The sequence below is a fragment of the Staurois parvus genome, unplaced genomic scaffold, assembly GCF_062004578.1.
Source record: "Staurois parvus isolate SC_StPar_1 unplaced genomic scaffold, SC_StPar_1.0 ptg000984l, whole genome shotgun sequence".
In the NCBI taxonomy this organism is placed as follows: domain Eukaryota; kingdom Metazoa; phylum Chordata; class Amphibia; order Anura; family Ranidae; genus Staurois; species Staurois parvus.
Genome location: NW_028318780.1, coordinates 237,744 through 258,258, shown reverse-complemented (window position 1 = coordinate 258,258; position 20,515 = coordinate 237,744). Strand labels below are relative to the sequence as shown.

The window sequence follows — 20,515 nt, the reverse complement described above, 5'->3', positions numbered from 1 at the left end:
GAGCAGGCCATGCATGCTGCATTTTTGCGATTCCCACTGTATAGCGGGAGAGATCTCTGGGGTGTCATTATCTAGAAATATTTGTGTCAGGGATTACATAAGTTCACTTAAAAGAGGGCCCTCCTGCTCCAAGGACTCAATAAGCTTCCACGACCATACTTTAGAGCACATCGAACCCAACCGCAAATCTAACCGGTGTAACTGGTGCATGATCCGATATAGTTTGGGTAGCTATCGATGCGCGGAGTGCCTGAAGAAGCAAAGAGTGGGAGAGAAAAAGAGTCTATCCTGGAATAACTGTCTTGTGGGGAGGAGTAGAAAGTGTAATCTTGGTCATTAGGATGTAAAACATGCCATACATCTACCAATCTAAGAGATGCCAATGCTTTCTTGATTTGTCTAAGACACGAGTAGGACAGATGCAAAGAAGATCACAATGTATTGAGAAGGGGATCAAGAGCCAAGTTTAGGTCACCTCCCAAAATCACACCCCCCTCCATGAAGTTCTGTAGGTTATTCAGTATGTCTTCTAGGTACATCAGTTGAACCTGATTAGGGAGATAGATCGAAGCCAAGGTAACTCTACGCCCCTCCAGATCCCCTTTTAGAAATAAATAGCGACCTTCAGGGTTGACTTTCTTGTCAATGATGGACCATGCTGCCGTTCTGGAAAAGAGGATACTCACCCCCTTCTTTTTCAAATCAGGAGTAGTGCTATGGTAAGATGAGGGGAATCGGAAATTAGAAAATTTAGGAGACTGGTCTTTGAAAGTGTGTCTGTTTGAAAGTGGATCTCCTATACAAACACAATCTGCGCTCTGAGATGCCAGAATTCCTGCAGAACCATGACTCGCTTCTCAAGGCTATTTAGCCCCTTTGCATTTAAAGATACACATCTGAGAATTTACATGGCTTAGAGTTGAGGGGGGAGAGAAAAAAAGGGAGGGGGTAAAAAGATGATTTAGCAAAGGAAAGGGTAGGTCAGGGAAGAAACAGAAAAATTTAGTATGAGCAAGAAAAGAGAGCAAGAAGGAAGAACAACCAGTAACAGTGTAATTAAGTGGCGTCAAACAGGCCTGCCTTCTCCCGGGACTCCCCTCCAATATTGATCTATAGGGGGAGCACCAGAGGAAGTGAAACCTATGTGGGGGTAGATGCATGCAACAATGGATCTGGAGACGCACACCACCCGGCTGATAGAATAGCATTCTAGAAAATGTAATACCCACCTGCCCCGTGGTATGTATGGTGTTGCATGGTAGACCGTCACCCGGGTTTACCAGACTGTGGATGAGAAACATTGAGTAGTTAGAGACCCAAGCCACAGGCCAAATAGCTAAACTGAATTGGGATTCTGCACCAGTAGGTCAGAGTAAAGCATATTAGCAAGGTTACTCGCCAGAATTTATGGGCCGGCAGGTCCTCATCCAGCAAACACCCCCGCAAAATAAATGCAGCGGTGTCCGCTGGCAGGATGTGCCAGGCCTGCCCCATAACTAACGTAAGTAACAGATGCTATTGGTAACTGAAAAATTGTCCTCCAACAAAACCTTTCAGATATCTAACTGTTCCAACCATTAAACGAGTATATACGGAGCATATGCTCCAAACTGTACACCCAAGCAGCCCATCCGATCCCCCAGGCAGCCCTCATGTCCAAGCCAGTTCCCATCCAGACCGAGATCCAGACTCCGTGTTGTAGAGATGGTAGATCCAGACCAATTGCCCTAGACACATAAACACATCAGGTGGACAGTGCAAGTTACAGGTAGAAAATCCTGGCTGCCAGCCGACATCAGGGAGAGGAGAGGGAAACCCTAAAGCCTCGTTCAAAGGAGAGTCATGATTCCCTCCCCTGAAGATCCCCCCGACCATTTCCTTGCACATTCTGCCTTGCTGATGCTGCACGAGATCACTGCGGCAGAGTTTGCAAGCAGGGCAAAGAGGTCCAGCAGTTGTGCTGGAGTACGTAGTGTCATGGAGTGATTACCTTTCCGAACTGATAGGTAGAAGGGGAATTCCCATCGATAGGTAGCATCAGCCTCCTGGATCTATTCTAGAAGGGGTTTCACGTTGCGGTGTAACTGAAGAGGTCAGGGAGGATTTGGATAGTCGCCCAGTCAAAGTCCAGTGGACCCCTATGCCACGCTCTGCAGAGGATCTCCTCCTTTAGATTATAGAAGTGCACTCTGCACAGGGTATCTCTTCCATGGGAGCAGGTCCCTGGATGCAGTGGACTCTATCAAGCTCCAGGGCAGCATCCGGAGCTCTATCCAGTATTGTGGTCAGAATGGCAGTCGCAGTGGTACGGAGATTACGGGGTGAGGTAGCTTCTGGAATACCTCGCAGTTTAAAGTTATTTCTCCTACCCCTATTCTCAAGATCATTCTGGTGCAGGTGTTGCTGATACTGCCGATTCTAAGGTCGAGACTCTTTGCTCCACGGCCGACTGTCCCTTTTCAAGCACATCTACCCGTGCAGTAAGAGAGTTTAGGGTATCTTTAACTTCCCAGAATTCTTCCTTAAAAGTCTGCCTCAAGGTCAGAGCTAGCAGCTGAATATCCTTTTTCGTGGTGAGGGTGGCTAGAAATGCTTATGCCTCAGGATCTGACGGGCTTGCCGGAGGGCCTGAGGCAGCTGGCCTCGAGGTCAGGCCGTCCATCTGCTGAGAGACTAAGTCAGCCTTGGTGAGATCTGGTGGTGCCAGGGGCAGGAGCTCCCAGGGAAACTCACCCAATAGAAGAGGCAAAGAGTCTTGGAGTACGATAACGTCCGCCTGTGTAGCATATGCTACACCATGTGCTCTGGGCGCCATGTTGGTTCCCTCCAGAGCTCCAGCTGCTGCAGCTCTGGGTGAGAAACAATCCAGCACCAAAGAGCTACTGGTCACCGGACTATTCCCTGAGGCTTCCTGTCCCCTTTTGGCATAGTGTCAGCCAAGGGTGGCAGCGGGAGACCAGACTGTAGCACGGGTCTGTGCGGAACTCCTGAGAGACACGTCCTCACTCCGCCATAGCGTGACCATGCCCCCCATTATAACTGTTTTTACCCAATCTTGGCCCTTTACTTTTTGAAGGCCTTCAACTCTCAAGAATTTTCCTAATCCTTCCTCCGCCTCTTTAGAAGCCCACATTACTCTTATTCCAAAATAAGGAAAAGATGTGACACATGTAGAGAGTTATAGGTCCATCTCTTTGACTAATGTGGACAATAAATTGTATGCAGAAATCCTGGCTAATAGGCTTTTTCCCTTCCTGACTAGATGGATTGGTTTGGATCAGGTAGGCTTTGCCCCTGGCAGAGAAGCAAGGGACATCACGATCAAAGCTCTCAATATCCACCACTGGCTGACTTTTTTTTTTTTTTGTCTTTAGACGCCGAGAAGGTGTTTGATAGGGTGGCCTGGAACTACATGGAATTGACCTTGCGCTCACTAGGCATTCAGCATAAGTTTTGTACCAGGATAATGCCTCATCGCAGGCTAGAGTGCAAGCCAACAGCCACCTATCGGAAGGTACACAGTGGTACAAGACAGGGATGTCCGCTCTCACCAATCCTCTTTATAGTCACCCTAGAACCTTATTTAAGGAAACTCAGAGCTAACCCCTTGGTACGTGGGATGTGGATGCAGAGAGGGGAGGTGAAACTGGCTGCATTTGCGGATGACATACTATTGTTCCTGACCAAACCTGAATCCCCTTGGTCCCTACCTGAATTGCTATGGGAGTTGGACTATTTACAATCCCTTTCCAATTTATCTATCAACTGTTCTGAATCATATTCCCTTAACATTTCCTTGCCTAATGAGGAAGTATCCTATTGTATGGATCATTTCCCTTTTTACTTGGAAAAAAGATAACATACTTGGATCTAACTTCCTGCAGATCTACAACCATTACTGTCCAGCATAGTAATGGACCTTAGAGAATGGGACCAGACCTGTTATTCATGGTTTCATAAAATGAATGTGTTGCTGCGCCTTTTATACCTTTTATATTTTCAAGACTGTTCCCATAGCTTTGCTGGTGGCTTTCTTTCCATTCCTGAAACATGCCATGCTTATGTTCCTATGGCAAAAGAAGCCTCATATGCTTATAGGATAAGCCTAAAAATAATAAATGCAGGTAAAAAAATATGCATTTATTATTTTTGTCTGCAGGAGCCTGTAAAGCATTGCACCAATGATCAGCAGATCGCTGGTGCCATGCACGTCTCTGGGATGTGCGAGCAAGCAGATATGACAGGAAGAGTCAATGAACTACCACGGCACTTCACAGCGCTGTGGTAATTCATTGAAGACTACAAGCTGATAACTGCTAAGGTTGCCGTGACTTGTAGTCTCATTCATAGAATGCTGTAAATGAGTGATATTTTTTTTTTTAACTTTGACAGCTGGGGGGGGGAGGTTTCACCGTTAGCTGTTAGAGTGGGGATTGGGGGGGAGTGGGGGACCGGTAAGATCATACACCCTGAATACGGGTGTAACATGTTACGAAAAGTGAACTTCTCCTTTAATCACGCTTTGCTGACCCTACCTAAACACAGAGGAGAAATAGGTCTTCCGGACCTTAAAAAGTACCACTGGACCTGGCACTTGGCAAGAGTAATGGATTGGTGTCTGTTCATGAATGGGTCAAAGCTTGGGTTCCAGTGGAACAACTGTTCTCAGAGATAAGTTTACATGCTCTCCCTTGGATTCCCTCAACCCACGCTCATCAGGAGCTGGGAACTCATTCTCTTTTGGGACCGACCCTCAAGACTTTTTGATAAGCCTGTAAATCATACTGTATCGCATCTGTTTTTTGACCCCTTACACCCCTGTGGTTCAACTCAGACTTCCCACCCAGCCGCTCTGGCAATTTCTTATTGGATGGCTGGCCCAAGAGAACAATGAGGGCCTTCCATAGGGGGTCATTTTCTGATCGCATGATGCTGTCTACCCTGGACCCAGAATGTCAAACACCTTTTTGGGCCATTTTCAGTTCAGGTGCTTTCTTAATATTCTTCAGGACCATACTTTATTCACCACAACCAGAACAGCTTTCGAAATTGCCTGCTCCTCAGATCAACCTCAGGCTCATATGATTTCTTCCGTTTACTTGTCTCTATTTCCCCCCACTCCTGGAACTAACATGTGTTCCAAGTGGGAAAGGGATTTGGGAGTCACTCACTCGGAGGAGGACTGGGATAGAATATATGTAGCCACATAGAGGAAACCGCTAACATTCAGGAAAATGGATATAAGCTGCAAACTCAGTGGTATTGTACCCGAACTGTAGTTCATAGGTTTTCCCCGGCTGTTACTGATTAATGTTGGAGGTGTTTATACGAACCTGGGATGTTGTTACACATATGGTGCTCAGCCCTGATGAGCCTTTGGAAAGGGGTCCACCTTTTGCTACCACAGTTATGGGAATCCTCCTGGAGTACACGCCCATGCAGTACTTGTTGCACCACTCTGGAATATCAAAAAATGTATACTTTAAATCATTGGCTATGCACATGGTTAATGCTGAAAAAATGTGTATCCAAGTCCACTGGTGCATGAACCAAGTCCCCACTATGGCAGAGTGGTTTCAGCGTATCAATAGAAGTAAGGACATGGAGGAACCGATACACATTTCTCAAGAGAGGACTACGCATTTCTACACTGTTTGGGCAAGTTGGCTTCATTCTCAAACCATGCTCGAATATGCTGATCTATTCCCCCTTTGTGGCAAGGTTGAATATATACTTGGAGAACTCATGATGGGTTCCCTGGTGATTCTTCTGGTGGCAGTGCATATCTCCCCCTCTATCCCCAAATTGGGGTGTGCTGTATGTGAGTTTTTCTCCCCCCCCTTTTTTTTCCTTTCTCCCTCTTCCTCTTTTCCCCGTTCGTTCTTGTCTTTTTTCCTCTTATTCCCTCTCTCCTTTTCCTTTTCTTTTTTTTTCCCGTCTCCAGCTTTCTGTTTCTTAGTTTGCCTCTAAAATAGTGTAGAGCTATTATGTTAATATAGCCACGTTGTCAGCTACCCGGCAAACTTTTGGTGTTCTGTTCATCCCTTGGATAATACTTTTGAGTTTATAGGCTCAGACCTCCTGGCTTACTTTCAGATTTCTGTTTAATTTTGTAGTCTAATCCCATGAGTCTGTGTATTTTCATGTGTATTGTCTTATATGCAACGGTCCTGACTCCTCTGGACCAAATGTTGTTTAATGCCATGGAGGTTTACAATGAACAGGATAGCCGGCAAATGTACCGGACAATGTTTACTTGACTTAATTATCTCTGTATTGTGTACTATTTCAATAAAAATTCTTTACGGAAAAAAGGGGTTATTTTAGGGCTGTTTGTAATGTCCTGGCATTTTTGTTTTATAACAGAAAGTAAGGAAACCGTTTTTATTCCTTTTATATATAAAAAAAAGTAGGTAAGTGTTAAGTAATATAAAATTATTTGGGAATAGTGTTGCTTGATTAATTGTCAAACTACCAAAAAACTGAAAAGTAAAATATGACATGGGAAGGAATGGGGGTGTAACAAACTAGTATTGAATTAGAGTAACTAGGTTTCCTTTCAATTAATGCTTGCATTTCTCTTTCCCAACAGTTGTGTCAGTGACACGTTTAGATAAGGAACACTGTGCTGGTGTTACACTACCACAGTATGAGACACTACGTGGAGAAAAGCCAATTGACCAGGAGACTGCACTGATTCTTCCTTTCACTAATATTATGTCCCAGAATACCAATGGTAAGAAGTGATAACATTACAAGAAATGCTAAAGTGGAACTATAAGCTCCAGCAGAAAACTGTGCAGCAGTAGAATGTCCTTTAACAGCTAAGGGGTATCTATAGTTTGCATTGCTAATGTTGGAAAACGTATATTTTTCTTCTTTTTTTGGACAGGGTCATGCACAGGTGTCAGGTGCTGTGCACCCATTCCTGTGTACTTGTCAAACTAGGCATGTATGGGTTAGCCCAAACAGCTACTGCATCTCCATTCACTTATATAGGCTTCCTGCATTCAGCTCCCTGCTAGTCTAGAAACAAACAGCTCTTCATGCTCTACACTTTGCGCCCATGTGATTGAGCCCTGAAACTGAAATCCAGTTTAACCCCCAAAAAATGGCTAAATACAAGAGATAAGTGTAAAATACACTTGAATCTTGGTATTTGTGTATACCTTCCAGCCCTATGCAGTAATCCAGCATAAAACCGCTCCTGTGCTTTGCCTCTACTCAGGAGTTTTGTTGTAGTAGAGAAAGCAGAAGTGACCTACTGTATCTATCCTTGTGCAGGGTGACTGCTACCTTTATATGATAATATTTGTGTTTGGAAAGGCATTTGGTGCACACAAACTGATCTTATATCCTTCGTTTGGTGCACACAAAGTGGATTTGTATCCTTTGTGATTAATTTGAAATATATTTAAGAGAGAGCTTTAATGGCCAGAGATCAGTTTCAAAGAGATGTTCTTGCGTTCGTATGAGTTAAGTCAGTCACATGAGCACATATCGCAAAAATTTGCCGGCAATGAAAATTAATTAATAATTTTAAAAACGACATCCCCCCCCCCCCCATCCATACCAAGCCCTTTGGGTCTAGTTTGGATTTTGAGGGGAATCCCCACGCCAACATTTTTTAACCACCTTCCGCCCTCCATATAGTAATATGACGTATGCAAGGTGGTTCTCTCATTCTGGGAGGACGTCATATGACGTCCTCCCATTCTCACCGCACATGCGCGGCTCAGGGAGTGTGCAGCGCGGTGATAGAGGGTGCCCTGTGTCCCTCAGACACAGCGGATCACCGATTACGGAAAGAGCTGAAGATGTCGGCTCGGTCATGTTATCAGCTGTGTCCAATCACAGCTGATCACATGTAAACAGGGAAATGCCGGTTATCGGCATTTCTCTTCTCTCGAGCTGTCACGCTGACAGCTCAAGAGGAGAGCCGGTAATCGGCTTTCCGCGGAGGGGACATGGGCACTGATGATCAGTGTAGCACCAGCAGTGCCACCTGTCAGTGTCCATCAGTGCCTTGTGTGAGTGCTCATTAATGCCTCGTGCCAGTGCCCATCAGTGCCACATATCAGTGCCTACCAGTGCACATCAATGCCACATTCAGTGCCCATCTGAGCTGCCTTTCAGTGTCACCCATCAGTGCCAGTCAGTGCCACCTATCAATGCCAATCAGTGCCACCTGTCAATGACGCCTATCAGTGCGCATCAGTGCAGCCTATCAGTGCCAGTCAGTCCCACCTAACAGTGTCATATATCAGTGCCATGTATCAGTGCTGCCTTTTAGTGCCCATCAGTGATGCCTGTCAATGCCCATCAGTACCACCTACCAGTGCCTCCCCTTCAGTGCCACCTATCAGTGTCCATCAGTGCAGCCTATCAGCGCCCATCACTGCAGCCTAATTAGCGCACATCAGTGAAGGAGAAAAATCACTTATTTACAAAATTCTATAACAAAAACTAAGACAAAACGTTTTGGTTTTTTTTTCAAAATTTTCAGTGGTTTTTGGTTTAAGAAAAAATAAAAAACCCAGAGTTTATTAAATACCACCAAAATAAAGCTCTATCTGTCACAAAAAAATAACAATTTCATATGGGTATAGTGTTGCATGACCGGGCAATTGTCATTCAAAGTGCGACAGCGCTGGAAATTGGTCTGGGCAGGAAGGGGGTAAAAGTGCTCTGTAGGCTTGTGGTTAAAAAATTACTTGGGGCCTCCCCCAAAATCCATTCCAGACCTTTATCTGAGCATGCAGCCTAGAAGGTCAGGAAAGGGGGGAACTATACCAGGCCACATGCCCCCCTCCCCCCCCAAAGCACCTTGTCCCAATGTTGATCGGGACAAGGGCCTCTTCCCCACAATCCTGGGGTGTGGTTGTGGGGGTCTGCGGGTGTGGGGCCCCAGATCCTGGCCTCCCCCCTATGTGAATGGTATGGGGTACAGTGTACCACTACCCATTCACAAAAAAAAGTGTAGTGTGAAAAAAGACAGGAGACAGTCTTTGACAAGTCCTTTATTAAAAGAAGGAAAATAAAAGCATGTCCCCTGAAGTACACCCAACGTCAATCAAGATGCCCGCCGCCGACCCGAAAAAAAAAAAAAGGTTCTGCTCCCGGCCGTCTGACTGCTCCACTGGCTGGACAGCTCTTAAATATGTAAGGGGCGGGCCACCCAGTGACATCATGTCCGTGTCCATACATCGAATCTGCATTGATCAATGCAGGTCACAGTGGCTCAACACACCTCATGTGAGTCTTAGTTTAATGACCCTTATGTAATACATAACCTATTCCTAATAATGCCTACAGATGAATAATAGGTTTGTTCTAAGGATGGTGCTTCATGGCTTGTTAAAAAAAAAAAAAAACCTAAACTCATGGTCTGATTGTAAAACTGAAAATCCTATTGATTCCTTATTTGTAGTTCACACTATCATGGGACAGCTTTCAAGCCGAATGAGAAGTGAGCATTAGCTAAGTCTATTTAAACCAGCGATTTCAGTGGTAAAGAATTACAAAGGATTTTATTCAGTGGCAATTCTGCATAGAGAAACTGTACAGGAAAATAGGAAGTAAATAATGGTTATCTTATTTATTATTTTGGAAGGGAAAATGTAGTTTACTGTTGCAAGGTTAATTAAAAGTTAATTAAAAGTTATAAAACTGGAGACATATAGACATACTACAGGTAGGTCCATATATATTTGGACACAGGCACAATTTTAGTTTTTTTCAGGTATTTACCAAAACATATTCAAGCTATAATATATATATATATATATATATATATATATATATATAAAATGGATATGGACCGAAAGTGCACATTCTCAGGTTTAGTTTGAGAGTATGTACATCCAATTTGGACGAAGAGTGTAGAAATTACAGCTCTTAGGAGTAGTCAATCCCCCCTTTCAATGGATCAAAAGTAGTTGGCTTTTTCATGGCCAGGTGTGGGCTACTCCTTTGTTATTTCTTCATCAATTAAGCAGGTAAAAGGACTAGAGTTGATTCTAAGTGTGGTATTTGCATTTGGAATCTATTGCTATCATACAAAATAATAGCAGTGTGTTGAAAAAAGTGAATAAAGCTCAAAATCCTTCTAATAGCTTGTATTTCCATACACACAAATGCATTAGGAACACTACACATTCTATTCGAAATCAAATGAAGAAAAATATATCAAATGTGTGTTGTTCCTGTAAAAAAAATTGAAGAAAAGTGAATATTAGACTGTTCAAAAAAATAGCAGTGTTTGTATTCTTCTTTACAAACTCAAACATTCACTATATAAACTGAAAAATGTTTGAAAATTTTGCTTTCCTTTGAATCACTTAATTAATATTTAGTTGTATAACCACTGTTTCTGAGAACTGCTGTACATCTGTGTTGCATGGAGTCAACCAACGTCTGGCACCTGTGAACAGGTATTCCAGCCCAGGATGATTGGACTACATTCCACAGTTCTTCTCTATTTCTTGGTTTTGCCTCAGAAACTGCATTTTTGATGTCACCCCGCAAGTTTTCTATTGGATTAAGATCCGGGGATTGGGCTGGCCACTCCATAATGTTACTCTTGTTGGTCTGGAACTAAGATGTTGCATGTTTGCTGGAGTGTTCTGGGTCGTTGTCTTGTTGGAACACCCATTTCAAGGGCATTTCCTCTTCAGCATAAGGCAGCATGACCTCTTCAAGTATTCCGATGTATTCAAACTGATCCATGATCCCTGGTATGCAATAAATAGGCCCAACACCGTAGTATGAGAAACATCCCCATATCATGATGCTTGCGCAACCATGCTTCACTGTCTTCACAGTGTACTGTGGCTTGAATTCAGTGTTTGGGGGTCATCTGACAAACTGTCTCTGGCCACTAGACCCAAAAAGAACAATCTTACTTTCATCAGTCCACAAAATGTTGCGCCATTTCTCTTTAGGCCAATGTGCTCTTTGGCAAATCGTAACCTCTTCAGCACATGTCTTTTTTTTCAACAGTGGGACTTTGCGGGGGCTTCTTGCAGATAGCTTGGCTTCACATAGGCATCTTCTAATTGTAACAGTACTCACAGGTAACTTTAGACCTTCTTTGATCTTCCTGGAGCTGATTGTTGGCAGAGTCCTTGCCATTATGGCTATTCTTCTATCCATTAGAATGGTAGTTTTTCATTTACTTCCACGTCTTTCAGGTTTTGGTTGCGATTTTAAGGCATTTGCGATCATTTTAGCTGAGCAGCCTATCATTTTCTGCACTTCTTTATATGTTTTCCCCTCTCCAATCAACTTTTTAATCAAGGTACGCTGTTCTTCTGAACAATGTCTGGAACGACCCATTTTCCTCAGAATTTCAGAGAGAAATGCACTGTAACCAGCATGTACAACATTTGCTGCCTTCCTTCCTTAAATAAGGGCAATAATTGCCACCTGTTTTTCAAAGAATGCATGACCTCACTAATAGAACTCCACACTGCTATTATTTTGAACATGCCCCTTTCAGTTAGTGACTCAATTGCACAGAATCAGCAGCATGCATGTCATGACTGTTGGGTCTGTTGGATTTCAATTACTGTACTACACCTGCTAGTAAATTATTTGCCATGTAGAAATATAATTTCTACCAAAAACAGTGATTGATCAGGTTAGTGATGTCTGACTGCTATTATTTTGAACACAACTGTACATCACGTGTTCAAAGGAGCTGTCCATGCAAGTGAAACAGGCCATTGTAAGGCTTCAAAAACTAAACAAATCCATCAGACAGATAACACCATCATTAGGTGTGCCCAAATCAACTTTTTTGTACATTCTGAAGAAAGAAGAATGCACTGGTGAGCAAAGCAAAATAAAAAGGCATGTACGTCCACGGAAGACAACAGTGGTGGATGATAACAGGATCCTCTCTATGGTTAAGAAAAACCCATTCACAACATCCAGACAAGTGAAGGACACTCTCCAGGAGGTGGGCGTATCATTGCCAAAATATATATACGTGATTCGAGCTTCTGCGGTGATCGCGGGTTGGGTGCCATGATTTGATCCCTAAGGGATCAATTATCCGATTTAGGCCAGTGATGTTTGGCCTAAATCAGATGATCGATCCCTGGCTTATCACAGATCTTTCCTGTACCTGTGTTTACGCCTACACAGGTACTGTCATATAACTGGTTGGGGAGCCTGACATGGAGAGATGGCGTCCTCTTACGACTCCCGGTCAGAGCCCCTGATAGTGGGAACAGAGGCGCAGAGCCAGGAGTGGCATGAGTGTCAGGTGGATCTGGAGCTGGTGGCAGGTAGCTGAAGACCCAGGAGATCCGGATGCAGGCATGTAGGTGCAGCAGCAGGCAGGTATGGCGGAAATCAGGATGCAGACTGGGACTGGACACCGGAGCGTGGATGCGGTAGAAGGCAGGTATGGCAGTGACCAGGATGCAGGCTAGGTGCAGGACCGTGGGTGCAGCGGCAGGTAAGTATGGCAGCCGCCCGGATGCAAGCCAGGTGCAGGTAAGTAGATGCAGCACGATCAGTATTAAGCGGGCAGATCAAGTACAAGGGAGCAGGCAAGCGGATGGTCAGGGATAGCCGAAGGTCGGTGCAGGCCGAGTTCTTTCTTAGTCAGGTCAGATCAGAATACAAGCAATTGGATCAGGTAATAAGTGCAAGGGCGTTGTAGACCAGAAGGCATTGATTGTACTGTATTGCAGGTTTAAATAGCCCGCCTGGTGGTGACGTGGACTCTACTGCGCATGCGCGCCCGCACGTTCCCGCGCATGCGCACTCACACCGCCGTGACCCGAAGGCAGGGTCCCTGACAGGTACAGGAAATTATGCAATCTTCTCTCTCTGGGCACATTCCGTCCCAGAGAGAGCAGAAAGAAGACACAATGAGTAAAAGAAAAAGAGAGGAAGGCGCCTCTAAGTGCGGTATTGACAATTTATTCAGTAAACAATGGAAAATTTGCACTTACAAGATAAACGGTTAAAAAGACTCATCGTGTGGTGATTAGATCCAGGTGGGACATCCAGCCGTCCAGCAGCAGACTATGCCTATAGGATCAGGAAGTAGAGACCAGGATGTGCCTGTGCATAAAAAATTAAGCTTGGAGAGCAGAGTCAGATGTAGCAGGTGAAGGGGGCGGTAATGCATTTTGGAGCATGCTCAATAGGCTCCTTCTTCAGACCTGAGCCCAAGTAGAACCCTGACATTTTTATAGTGTGAAGGGAATGGGAGGGAGGCAAGTAATTCCTGGGTCCTAAGGACCTACATGTTTTCCTACATCGTGCAAGAATTAATACAAGTATAAAAAAGATATAAAAATATAATAATAACACAGGAGAGAATAGCTCTAATGCTTTTTGGGTGTATGTATACATATAATAACATATATCTAAAAAATGGCATATTCGATAGAAGGAAAATAGAAAATGACAATTCAATCTAAAAATAAATAGAATGGAACAATGGAGGTGAAAATAAATATTAATAATAATGAATAAATCAATGAGGTAGTGAAAAAGGTAGATTATTATACCATAAATAAAAAATTAATAGAAATAAATAAAAAACAAAGTTAGAAAAACGCATTTTAATAACGCATTTTAATAAATGGGCTTGCTATAATAGTATGTGAATTTTATGTATCTCCTTTTTATCCCTTTGTGATGTACTAAAAGGGATCGTAGTTAAGTGAGAGAGGGATAAGAAAGGGATATACCTAAATTCCTAAATTAGTTGGAAAAAGTACAAACAGCTGTATAAGGATATTGTGTTGATATTTATAACCACCATTTGGAAGGAAGCTAATGTCTCTATAAAATGGAGCTTATTTCAAGCTCTTCATTTAGGCCACCAGGGGATAACACATCCAAGGTGTAGATCCAAAAAGTTTCCCTCTGACAGAGACGCAAAAAAACGCTCTGCCAGAGGGAGGTCCCGTGGCATTCCTTCAATGATCCACACACTAAGATCGTCAGTGGATTTTTCGTGGCATTCAAGGAAATGTCTGTAGCAACCTTGCTCATCAGAAATGAACGCAGAGTCCCCCTTTTTATTAAAAGTATTCATGTATCCTTTATTCTCCTTGCCCCTCCCTTCCTGAGAGGCACAGTGACAGATGTGTGTGTGTTAAAAAAGTCACTGGCTGGTAGAGCAGCAGGGGGCCCAGAGCTACAAAGCCCCCCCATAGAGACAGAGCCTGGTTGTCCACAAATGTGTGTAAACTCTCACCTTGTAACTGAGATAAGGTAGTTTTTCCCTGGACTTGAAAGAGATTGTACCCTCATATAACCTACCAGCTAGGTGACTGAATTAAATGAACTTTCCTCAAGTCAGTTTGTCCCCTATGTTTCATATCATGGATTATGAAGCTGTTGGTTTTAATGCAGAGTCCACCCGACGATCCATCCCTAAACAGGGTATTGGCCAGTTACTCAGAGCCATCCCCCCTGCTGGGGGACTTTAAAACACAGGCTAGCAGGCCTAAAATGTTAAGTTGAAGACATCTCTTATCTTTCAATTGTAACAGCGGGAGATCAAAGACCCTTTCGCTCTGCAACTTGGATCTACTTGCCTCAAAGGCTTAAAATGGCAAGTAACTTAACCTTTTAACTTCTCCCTGTTATCTCTTTCGTGTGCTGTTTTCTATGGATATATATATATCTTAGTTACATCTTCTTTGTAAATATTTTATTGCACCTGTTTGACTCTTTTAGTAATAAATCTTTCTTTCTGAAAGTGTTAAACTGTTTCTAAGCGCTTACTTGCAATTCACGAATTCCTGCCTTCTGAAGAGACGCTACTATGTTTGTTTAATCCTCTGCCCAATCGGCCTGCGGTGACCGTATTGGACAGATGACTTTTCAACCATTACAGTGTATATTTGATAAAGAGAGTTTCCCCTTTCTCTGTACAAAAAAGGGGGGTGGCAGTGTAAGGGTCAGTTGAGTAATTAACCCGACCCAGTAACAAGCGCATACAGACTGCAGGCACCGATTGTAGTCCTGTCAAGGTCCTAACTTTTCCCAGAGGTTATGTTACTCCATGTGCTGCCATCCATCTTGGAGTTCTGCAGAGCATGGTGGGAATCTTTTATGCCTTCAGGTCTCTGAGGTCCATCCCCCAGAGGGGTGTGGCTGATTACATATAAGCCTGTGGGTCCGCACATGCTCTTTGCACTTGTGTCTTGTGTCTTTGTGTTGCTAAAGCTCTGTTCTGACTCTCGTGACTCTCCTGGAATCTGACTCGGCTTGTGACTTGACCATTCTTTGTGTTCTTCTTTGATCTGACCCTCCGTTGCTGAACCCGGCCCGTGACCTGTGATTCTTGTCTGCTGTCCTGTACCGTTTTGTCCCATTGTGGTCGACCCGGCCTGCCCGACTACTCTATTGTCCTTTCCACCAGCTACACGCCATTGGCGGCGGCCATTACTGCAACTGGGGTGTCTCAGGGGCCGCGACCTGGTTCCTGGCTGCGTCAAGTCCATCCCCACCATCAGGGGCCCTGGTGAAGGGCAGCCTGGGATTTAGACTCCGCGCCCTGAGGGACTTCGGTCTGTGGGTGGTGGTTGTCGTAAGCCAGTGCGTTACATTGTTATTAGGCCTGCCTGTTCGTTCCTCAGCTCCTGCCCTGACAAGTCCATTAGCTGGAAATCGTTGTGCAGGGTGCAGCTGTTTGTGGTATTGTTACGCACGTCACATAGCGGTTGTTAGATCGGCCAATCCTTCGGTCACGAGTTTGGTGAGAAGGTATGGGGTCTGACGCCGCGATCGTGACGTATTGGTGGTCTCGGTCGTGAGATTGTCGCATGTTGGTGGCGGCGATCTTGCGATCGTGACAACGCTGTGCTGATCTTTTCCATCCTCTATAAGGCGACGGTGCTCACCAAAACGTTTACACATAGTTCAGACCACATAGTTCAGACCACAAGGACAAATTAGACAATAGACCATGTATTCAGAAGAGCATGTGTAAAATTCCTTAACCTGATATGATATCCCTTTAACAGTGAACTCCTTTTGTCCATGATGAATAAACTGGCTTGTTTTACATAAGGGTTTTTTGCACTGATACATACCAACAATAGGGGAAAGGGTGAGGGAACTGTGTTCTTTCTCTTAGTTTTAAGTTTGCTGGGTGCTATTTTCCCTTTTAAATTGGGAGCTTTCCTGTATGAAAACTTGTGTTGTTGTAGTAAAAGTGATTTGAAGTTTATCTTACAGCTACAGAGGTTGGGCTCCAACAAACGCGCCCTATACAATATACATATACAATGAGTAAAAGCACTACACTTTCACAGAACACATTTTAGAACACATTTAACTCCTTGATCACCCCCCCAGTTAACCCCTTCACTTCCCTCTCACCAGTAGATTTTTTGCTGATCACTGTATTAGTGTCACCGGCGACTTCAGATAGCGTTAGCGTCCCTCCCAGATAGTGCCAGATTGCTCGTCGTTACACCAGTCATCACATTTAACCCCTTGATTGCCAGGGACATGCTCACATACATAATAACCCTCCATTGCTAGTATAGTGTCTGAACGGATCAATATATTTGATTTGATCAGCACTATACCAGCGTTCACATTAGTATAGTGTTCCCAATAACACATCGTTGGCAGGATCAGCCCTTGCACCTGCCAGCACCTGTGTTTAGCCCCTACGCTTACCACCCTCCCCCCCAGCAAGTGCAGTGTCAGTAGATCACTGTCACTTTATACATTGCACACAAAACTGCAGTGTTCGCAGAATCAGGCCTGATCTCTGTTAGCACTTGTCGGTAAATTTTTTTGTAGCGGTTTAAGTAATCCCTGACAGCCAGGTGCTCTGTTTCCCACTAGGTACCTATACATTTAGTTGCCAAAATCTCAATCAAAAGGTATTTTAGTGAAGAGGCCTACAGGATTCTGAGCATGTCAGGTGAGAGCGAAGGGAAAGACTCACTGACACAATCAGCCTCAGAATACGAACTTGTAGACAGCAGATAGCTCAGACGATGGAAAAGAGGTCCCTGCTAAGGTCAGGTGTACCTGACCCTATTCCCAGATTGCTGAGATGTTAAAATCACATGATGATTCTCATATGCAGCAGAGTGCCAGTACTAGTGCCGCTCTACCTTTTGGTGAACTTGCGAGCACCAGCAGCCTAGTACATCCTGGTCTTATACATACCAGCACTGCAGTATCACTTGGTGACGTGGAGAGTCCCATAAGTGCAGTACAAGCTGGTGCAATGGCTAGCACAAGTAGTGTCCCCGCAGCCACCAATAATTCGCATACAGGCCTGTAGAGCCCCTAGTATCTTTCCGGATGTGCTTGCAAATCCCGATTGGCAGCCCACAAATTCTGCAGCACCCGTACTTCCCCCATTCACTGCCCAACCCAGAATTCAGGTGGAAACAGCAAATTTAACTACTCCCCTTGATTTTTTGGAACTGTTTTTCACCGAAGATCTTTATGCATTGATTGTGGATCAAAGCAATTTATATGCATAACAGTTTATTGCCTCTAAGCCAAATTCAAACCTTGCCAGACCAATTGCATGGAAACCCATTACGGTTTCCGAATTTAAAGTTTTATTGGGCCTAACCCTCAATATGGGCATTACTAAACAAATTGAATTGCAGTTGTATTAGTCCACAGACCCGATTCATCATATGCCCGTGTTCTCTGCTGCCATGGCCAAGCATAGATATGAGAGTATAATGCATTTTAAGCATTTCAACAAAAATACACTCAGTCGACCTCGTGGTGACCCCGAATTTGACTGGCTTCACAAATTTCGTCCCCTCGTAAATCATCTTAACCAAAAATGTGCAGATTTCTGTACTCTCCAGCAAAACATCTGTGTTGATGAGTCCCTCATTCATTTTTCTGGCTGCCTTGCATTCGAACAATTTCTCACTTGCTGAAGTGTACCAGATATGGGGTCAAGATGTATAAGACCTGTGAGAGGGCAACAGGCTATACATATAAATTTCAGATTTACGAGGGAAAAGATAGTCACGTGGAGCCCCCCGGATGCCCAGAGTACATGAGGAGCAGTGGCAAGATAGTTTGGGACTTGGTGTCATCCTTTTTCCATATGGGGTTTCACTTATACGTGGACAATTTTTATTCAAGCATTGCTCTATTTAGACATTTTTACAATCTTGGAATTGCCGCATGTGGCACTATGCGACTTAATTGCCGGGGCTTCCACCAACGGCTTGTAAATACCTGTCTTAGAAAGGGGGGAAAACCATGCTTGAGAAATGAGGAATTGCCTCACAGTGAAGTGGAAGGACAAATGGGATGTTTTTGTCCTGTCTTCCATTCACGCAGACAAACCATCCAAATTGCCACGGCAGCTGGTATTGTTGTGTCCACGACTATAACCTTAACATGGGAGGGGTGGACTTCAACGACCAGATGAAGAAGCCGTACTTAGTTTCCCGAAAAGCCAGACGCCAGTACAAAAAAGTGTCTGTTTATTTATTTCATTTGGCTCTGTATGATGCTTTTGTGCTTTACAAAGCAACTAGACTAAGTGAATCCTTCCTAAAATTCCAGGAAGAGATCATCACGGCCCTTTTGTAGCCAGGAGGTGCTATGGCCCAAACTCCCAACCCAGATGCAGTTAGCCGGCTGCATGAGAGGCATTTTCCTGATGCCATTCCTGGTACCGCAACTCAAAGGACACCCCAAAATAGATGTGTCTGTAGCAGACACGGAATTAGGCGTGACACCTGCTTTTTTTTGTCCCTCCTGTCCTGGCCAACCTGGCCTCTGCCTCAAGGACTGCTTCCGTCAACTACCCCACACTAGTGGAGTATTAGTATAGGGTACAGTACTGCATAGTTCAGGGCACATATTTGCACAGGGTCTCGAAAAATGTTAGGTAGTCAAGAAACTGGCGATCGCATTTTGGAAAACCCTACAATCTGGTTAAGTTCAAGTTAAAAAAAAAAAAAAAAAAAAGTAAAAAAACACATTAAAAAAAACTACAAGTACAAAAAAAAATAAATTTTAAAAACCAAAAATAGTTGTAGTGTTTTTTGTTGTTGTCCAGTTACTGTTCTACTGTTACAATTTCACTGTTTTATTGTTGCTGTTTTATTGTTAACCACTGCTGTTTTCTTTGCAGGAATACCATTCAGCTGCAGCACCAACCTTTTTAATTCTGATAGCAATGGGAACTTGCTATCAGAATATACTGTACATAAGTCAGTGTGTGTAGCGCTTTTGGATGAGATTTTTCATCCGCAGTTAAAGAAAAGAGCATATATGCCGAAGCATGGGGGCCTTGGGTGGCCAGTGGGTGGATGGTCCCTATGCTTTGGCATATATATTTTATAATATTTGTTGGCACATATTTCAATAAAAAAGTTGTTTTATTGAGTTACTGTTTTATTGTAACTTTTGCTGTTTTTGTTGCAGGAATGCTTTTCAGCTGCAGCACCAACTTGTTTATTCTGACAGCAACGGGGTCTTGCTCTCAGAATATACATAAGTAGGTGTGTGCAGCACTATTGGATGAGATTTTTCATCTGCATTTAAAAAAATGGCATATATGCCAAAGCATGGTGGCCTGGGGTGGCCAGTGAGTGAGTGGATGGTCCCTATGCTTTATATTTAAAAAAACATTTTTTGGCAGAGATTTCTTCATCCACATTAAACAATGTGAATAGAGGAATGTGTTAGGTTCTTTAGAACATTTCATGTGTCCCCACCATATTTTGCAGATTGTTTGCTGCCACAAGTTTTTGGAAAATGAAGAAAGAAAACAAAAACATTTTTTCTTGACTTTTTTTTATATTTCAAAACCTTATGAGAAAAAAATTAGATCTGCAAAATACTAATCGTGCCTCTTTTTAAATTCCTTGGGGTGCCTACTTTCCAAAAAGGGGTAATTTGGGGGGGGGGGGGGGTGGGTGCTATCTTTGCATTTCACGGCCTCCGAAACTGCGACTGTGAGGAAGTGAAATGAGGAAGTTGCGCACCTATGGCTTTCAAAGTGGTCATTGGATTTCAGGCTCCCATATGTGGCTAGGCTCCCAAACAGCCTCGCACATTTGGTATCCCCATACTTGGTAGATATAGCAGAATGTATTTTGGGGTGTAACTCTACATATACCCATGGCTTGAGTGATTAATATATCATTTAAGTGACAACTTTGTGTAAAAAAAAAAAAAAAATGTTTTTGTAATTTTCAAAAAACTTGTGGAAAAAAAATTAATCTTCCATGGACTCAACATGCCTCTCAGCAGATAGCTTAGGGTGTCTACTTTCCGAAAAGGGGTCATTTGAGGGTGTTTGTACTGTGCTGGTATTTTATCACGTCAAGAAATGTGTTGGGCAGTCAGAAAGTAAAACCTGTGTAAATTCCATTATCTATACCACTGTTTCTCAACCTTTTTTAAGTCAAGGCACCCTTTCAAATTATGGACAGTCTTGGGGCACCCTTTTAATTATGGACAGTCCTGAGGCACCCTTTGATATTATGGACAGTCTTGAGGCACCCTTTCAAATTATGGA

The 20,515-nt window shown here is 43.6% G+C and overlaps 1 protein-coding gene across 3 annotated transcripts in view; it reads left to right on the top strand.

Annotated features, from left to right (window-relative positions):
* The window catches only part of LOC149441443 (cadherin EGF LAG seven-pass G-type receptor 2-like), a 465,765-nt gene that overhangs the window by 335,904 nt on the left and 109,346 nt on the right, over positions 1-20,515 (top strand). For all 3 annotated transcript variants that reach the window (XM_089657338.1, XM_089657336.1, XM_089657337.1), the window contains exon 21: positions 6,593-6,736. In XM_089657338.1, coding sequence (XP_089513464.1) covers positions 6,593-6,736 — 144 coding nt within the window. The remainder of the gene's footprint in view (positions 1-6,592; positions 6,737-20,515) is intronic.